The following is a 6,538-nucleotide window of genomic DNA, read 5'->3' as shown; positions in this document are numbered from 1 at the left end:
GCCGGCCTGAGATCTAGACTGGGCCGGCACCAGTTCCTCAACCTGGCCAGAGGCGGCGCAACACGGGCTTCGACTGCCGATGAGCTCCACACCATCCTGGACCGCTGGACGTCGGAGGCGGAGAGACCGGGTGGCCGACGCCCTTCAGCTGCCCATCTGGCTGGTCATGACGGCGGCCTTCCCGGACCGCTGAGCAGTGAGTTGTGAGTGAGCGCGCCGGCGGTGCGAGAAGTGGACTTTAGTTATGAAAATGGGGCAAGCCCCATTTTGGTGGGGAGTATGTTAGAACTCAGTTAATTTAGTTATCGTCTTTTCGCCCGCTTGTCAGCTCGGCCGCCCGTTGTAACAAATTAAAATGTTCGCCGTGGAGTCTTCTTTTTCAATTATAGGCCAGCGATGTTGCGTTTCATTGAGTTGATCGATAAATACTGAACAACTCGTTCACCTATTGCACTTTCTTGAACCAAAGCTGCACCAATAGCACAATTTGACGCGTCTGTATATAATTTATACGGCTTGTTGATATCTGGGAAGGCGAGTATTGGGGCATGCGTGAGTGCGGAACGTAAGGTTTCGAATGCAGTTTGACACTGCTCTGTCCAGATAAAAGGTCTATTCTTCTTCGTAAGTTCCGTCAGCGGCTTGGCAATTTTAGCAAAGTTCGAAATGAACTTCCTATAGAATCCACACATTCCCAAAAGAGTTCTGACATCTTTAGCATTTTCGGGCGAAGCTAGCATTTGGATAGCCTTTACTTTCTCAGGGTCTGGCTTGACTCCACTTGCTGAAATGACATGTCCCAAATAATTTACCTCTTGTTTCAAAAACTCACACTTAGTCATTTTAAGCTTAAGCCCTGCATCTCGCAAACGGTCAAAGAAAGCTTGAATGTGTTCCAAATGCTCATCCCAAGTCTTAGAATAAATCAAAATGTCATCCAAGTACGACAACGTAAATTTATGTTGAATGCCTTGCAAGACCTTGTTCATAAGTTGTGAAAAGAAGGCTGGCCCTGAAATGATACCGAACGGTATGCAAACGGGTGAATAAATCCCCAGAAAACATGTGAACGCAAGCTTGTCCCGAGACTCAGTATCAACGGGAATTTCCCAGTACCGCACATCCGGCCCTCCTCCCCGACCTCAAGGCGTTCATCCCAGACAGCACAGTGCTCCTCCCCGGTTCAGGACTGCTCCGCCTCCCCGCTTCCCATCGCAAACACGCCCGCCAACAAACCCACCGAGACCCACGACAGGAACATTCCATACCCACTTCACCGCGAAAACTAAAACGTGCTGGTGAGGGACCCGCCAGACAACACGTTCCTCCTCAGTCAGGTCCCTTCAAGTCTGAAAAGTATGGCCCCAAAGTTGCTAGAGTTTTTGTCAAAAAGGACACTCCTATGCTCTGATTGTATCTAGGGAAAAAGAAAGTTTATTCGTTAGTGGATTCTGGAGCTGACATTTCGCTTATTTCTAGACAGTTATTTGACCAAATCGCGGCGAAAAACAAATTTGAGTTTTCTTCTAAAAACTCTGTGCCCCTACAAACTGCTTCCGGACAAAGGCTCAAGAACTTCGGTACCGTGGTATTGGAAATGAAAATCGCAGGGTTTAGTCACCCATTCAAGTTTCAGATAGTCGAGGGTTTGAAAAATTTGAAGTAGAAAGTACTAGAATTTTATTTGTTAGCATATAAACACACATTAAAGCAAATTCAAAAACTTGACCTTTCCGAAATCACACCTCGGTCAGACTGAGGGACACGATTCGCGCGCCGTCACAGCCCCGTGCACAGAGCACCATCCCAAGCTACCGCAGTCGCTTACACAATTCGCTCGTAGAACAACATGTAAGCTTGCGCCTTGAGCACCTTGTCCAGAGTCACCTCTGTGACGTGCCTGTCACTCACGTAAAACCACCGCCCGGCCTCCGGCTGCGGCTCCGGCTCCGTCTCGGGCTCCGGGGCGGGCTGTTTTTGATCCGTCTGTGACTCCTGTGGCGCGGCGGCGGGGTCCTCGCCCTCCCCGTCATCCCGGCCCTCCTCTGCGGGCCTGACCGGGGACGGTCCGTCCGTGGTCTCCGGTCGGGTCTGCTCGGCGCGCTGCCTTGCCCGCTCACACGCCACGGCGAACGCGTCGGTGACGAGTGTGGTGACTCGCGCAGGGTTGACGGTGAGCTGGTCGTGACGGCGGCGCACGCGCACGTAGGCTGTGTAGTGGCCGCTGGTCAGTCGACCGCTGTGCTCAACGACACCAAAAAGCGAGTAGAGCACCCGCCGCTGGCCGGCCCGCATCTGAGGCAGGTCCTGGCTGATGGAGGAACAGAAGGGGGCCAGATCGAGCCGCTCGCCGAACTGCACGTGCCGGTTTACCTTCCGCAGGCTGAAGCTGCACACCTCGAACCGCTTCAGGTGGATGGTCAGCACCGGCGGCGGACTGTAGATGAGCAGCTGCTTGCTGGCGTTGCTGTATACTGTGCCGAGTTTCTTCTCAGCTGCTTTTTCAGCCGCCTTGAGCCGTTTGTTGCGCAGCTCGGTGCAGTTGTCGCAACCGAACTTGCTGTTGCCGGTGAGCAGCTCGGGCGCCGTGTACTGGTTAAGGCAGGTGAGCAGGCTGCACTCGCCAGCGGCCGCCTGGTAGCGCGGCGCCAGGGTGGTCAGAGCTCGACTGAGCCACTCACAGCGGCTCAGCGGCGGCGGCGGGCCGTCCGAGGGATTGGCCGCCGGTGAGGGGGTCCCCGCCCTTTCGGCCGGGGCAGACTCGGTTGGCGCGCAGGTCCCGCCGTTCGGCGCAGACTGGAGTTCACCGCCGTCCGCCAACCCTGCCGTTGAGCTCTGGCCGTTCGCCACTGCCTCCGTCGGCACACCGCCCGGCACCTCACCGGGTGACGGCGACTGGCCCTCCCGCGGGGCCTCCTCGGCTGCCCTTCCGCAGTGACCGTTCGGAGCGCCCAGACTGTTCTCACGCGCCTCCACTGCCTCTCCGCAGTTCTCCGCCGGCACAGAGCTCTGCTTCTCCCCCACCTGGTCCGCTCCCGCCGTCTCCGGCGCACCGTTCGGGGCTTTGTCAGCACTCTCCCCGACCAGTGGCACCAGCCCGGCCGGCGCCGCGTCCGCCTCCACCGGTGACGACGGCCGGCCGTTCACCGTCAGCGGGCCCGGCTCGTCCCCACACGAGTTCGCAGCGGCAGCGGCGCCGGCGCGGTCCACTATCAGCGCGCTGAGCCGCTCCGAGAGCTCCTCCGCGGCCAGGTCGGCCGGCGCGTCGGGGCTGACCGAGGCAGGCGGCTCGTCAGCCGGCGGGTCGGGGCTGACCGAGGCGGGCGGCTCGTCAGCCGGCGGGTCCGGACTGACTGAGGCCGGCGGTTCGTTCAGCTCGTCTTCCGTCGATTCCCCGCTGACCGAGGCCGGCGGCGGGTCGAGCTCCGACAGCGGGCTGAAGATGATATATTCGGCGGCGGGCAGCGAGAGGTCGAGGAAGGGCTCCATGCTGTGTGTGCAGGCCATGCAGGCCTGACACACCACCAGGCTGACCAGCTGGCCGCTGAAGATGGAGTCGATGGTCGTATGCGATACCTGGCGGCCCAGCGCCTTGGCACGCGCCTTCATGTCGTCGGGTACTTCCTTGGGGTCGGCCTTGGCCGGCAGCCCCAGATCGAGCAGGATCTGCTTCTGGTGCCGCCGGAGATCCTCAAGCCGCGCCTGCTCCATGAGCGCTCGCAGCAGCTCGTGTGCGTCCTGCTGGTCGCAGCCCACAAACTGGGGCACCTTCAGGGCGATCTTTCTGAGCAGATGACTGGGGGAGACGGTGGAGCCGGTGCCCGTGATGTGCATCTTCTTGAGAAAGTCGCACAGCGAGGCGGTGATGGGCCCGCCCTCCGGCAGCACCAGCTTCATTGTCTCCCCGTTAGCGCTGACTGTGACCTTTCGCCCGGAGCGGCTGCTGATGTCTAGGTAGTGCGTCAGGTAGTGGCACTGGCTCAGACACTGCAGCACCGAGTTCAGGTAACACGAGTTGCCCAGGTTGATCAGACCCTTGACCTTCGGAAGTGACTCGTTATCACAGTCCGCTTGAGCCTGTTTCTCCTTAGCGGAGGCGCCCTTGGAAGACTTGGGAGGCGGAGTGTCCTCCTTGGATGGCGTGGTCCCGGGACGTAGAGTTCCCTGCTTTTTCTTGACAAACTGCACAGCTTCGTGAAGTTTCTTATTACTCTTCAGTGACACTTTCTCGTTACATGTGAAACACCAGACGCCCCAGTCGGCGGCGGCGTTGACGGCCAGCGTGTGCGAGTCGGAGCGCGGCGTGTTAAAATGCTGCGTGGCGTGCCTCGCGCAACCCTGGTGGCCGCACTGCATGCACAGCCAGACGCCGTGCGGCAGCTGCGCGCCCGACGGCACCGACTGCTCCTCCCCATCCGCGGGTGCCGTGCACGGGGTCGGCACCTTCTTGTCGCAGGCGCCGATCCACCGGTTCGACTTCAGCTGCCGCTTAATGTCAGCCAGGCTGACGCTCTTGCCCACGTGCTGGCACATGCTTATACCATTGTTGGGAAGTCCCATGTTCAATGGATCCAGTATCTCCTGTTCTGCTGGTCTGGTCTGGTCTGGTCTGGTCTGGTCTGGTCTGGTTTGAAAAATGATTGCTTGCTAGGAAATGATTTCCTGTCAGAGTTTGGTGTCCAGCTTGATTTCGGGCAAAAGACGATGAACATTGACAGTTACGTCATTCCTCTACGGCCCCAGCGTTTGACCTGTCAAACCACAACTTCTTTAGTCAGGTTGACCCAAAAAGTTACCGTTAAAGCTCAGTCGTACGTTGAAATTTCAGGACAAGTGAACAGAGCTCAACTAGTTGACCAGGAATGCATCGTGCAACCTCTTCGCAACGCACCGATTCTCGGAGAGGAACCAGGGTTATGTTAAGTAGAAAGTGTAGGCAAGGTCAATCAAAATCATAGGATTCCGGTAGTCATAGTGAACACTACAGGTAGGGACTACACGTTTTCAGCCCGTTCAGTGGTCGGATTAGCGGAGGTTATTGATGATCCAGACGCGCGCATTGCCACTGTTGAGGAATTTGTTGAGTCAGAAAATGTCAAAGCGGGTCAGACAAATCAAACGACTGAAAGTTCAAACCCAGAGGATGTGCCTGAAACACAAAAAGCCGATCTATCACACATCACTTCACACGGCAGTCAGTGTGGCGCACGCTCGGACCATTGATGGTGACCGCCAACCTCATGTGCACTTTCAGGGAAGTGGGGTGGGCCCGTCTCCTGTCTCTGTGCCCCGGCGAGAGCACAGGGTTTATGACGGCGCTTGAGACCGTGCGAGACCACGGTGCGAGCGTTGTGTACAAGCGTCCTGAGAGCATCGCGCAGGCCCGCTACAAGAGAGTTGCCCTGGCAGCTATATTGGTGGGCCAGGTGGCGTACCCAACACTGCACGACCTTAATGGACGCTTCCGGACAGCGCCCCTGAGCGCTGCGCTCAGGCACTGGATCCGGGACAACAAGGGTCTGGTGTCTCAGGATCACGCCGATGAGCTCTCTGAAGACTTCCTTGAGAAGGTCGGCCGTCTGGTCCAGGAGATCGGGGGTGTGAGCGGCATGGAGTAAGCCTCCGCCGGAACCACTGAGTTAGAGGATCGGCCAGTAAGACAGCGGGGGGCCGCATTCAGCGGCAAGTAGTTTACTCTGGCCCGTTAACCGAGAAGGCAGCGCCAGCTGCTACGAACGTTTTAAAACTCTCGTATCACCTCTACGAACGTTTTAAAACTCAAACTGAACTTTGGTCTCTGATTTCTCGCAAACGGGTTCGAATTTCGGAAAACCGACTTCAGTCTGGGACATAGGTGGCTCAGCTCTAGTGAAAAACGTTTTGTGAATTTTTTTTCTAAGATAGTCCGTTACCCATGATCAGGTAACCAGGAGTGCCCCCTCCCACAGTCCCGGCGACGCACAGAGACCTTACTTTAACACCAGGTAACATAATAAATTGATCAAGTCGCGGCACTCCCTGCTAAGAAGTGGAAAATATAAATAAAATATAACGCATGCAATACTACTAAAAAATGTTAGTAAGTACGCCAAAAAGGAGGAAAGTAGTCATTGCCAAGTGAAGCAAAATGACTGCCCACTATACCAACACAAGCAACTATCATTTATACCAGTGTTAGTAATTAACGCAATACGCATTCATACTCAAGGTGGGGAAAAGCATGCCTGGTCATGTTCTTGCAAGGTTATTTTTATTGCCGAAACCCTTGGCTCCGTCCGGCTAAGCTAGGCTTGTTGCCAGCTTAGCCGGACGGTAGGCTGGCAAAAGTACATTAAAGGTAGACTGCCAAAATGGAGGCAGTCTACCTTTAATGTACTTCAATAGTGACGGAACAACTGCCGTCCTCGTCACATGCGCAGCCACCCATTTCCGGCACATTTGTTTCAGGTGACGCTCTCCCGGGGGTCGTCTACAGCTTTGACCTGTGGCACGCCACCAAGTTGTTCGGAAAAGAGCTCGATAAGGCGTCGGACACTGC

At 56.3% G+C, this 6,538-nt stretch overlaps 1 protein-coding gene across 1 annotated transcript; it reads right to left on the bottom strand.

Moving 5' to 3' along the window:
* Nucleotides 1-1,824: 1,824 nt before the first annotated feature.
* LOC122383084 (ubiquitin carboxyl-terminal hydrolase 16-like) lies at nt 1,825-4,533 on the bottom strand. The gene has a single exon (XM_043369201.1). The coding sequence runs from the start codon at nt 4,531-4,533 to the stop codon at nt 1,825-1,827; it is 2,709 nt and encodes a 902-aa protein (XP_043225136.1).
* Between the last annotated feature and the right edge of the window lie 2,005 nt (nt 4,534-6,538).

The sequence above is a fragment of the Amphibalanus amphitrite genome, unplaced genomic scaffold (genome assembly GCF_019059575.1).
Source record: "Amphibalanus amphitrite isolate SeventyFive unplaced genomic scaffold, NRLGWU_Aamphi_draft 000154F_arrow, whole genome shotgun sequence".
In the NCBI taxonomy this organism is placed as follows: Eukaryota; Metazoa; Arthropoda; class Thecostraca; order Balanomorpha; family Balanidae; genus Amphibalanus; species Amphibalanus amphitrite.
The sequence above is the reverse complement of the archived record's forward strand: the minus strand, read 5'-3'. Positions and strand labels throughout refer to the sequence as shown.

Coding starts and splice junctions, on each gene's coding strand:
- LOC122383084 (XM_043369201.1), bottom strand. CDS start 4,533: ATGTGCCAGCACGTGGGCAAGAGCGTCAGCCTGGCTGACATTAAGCGG.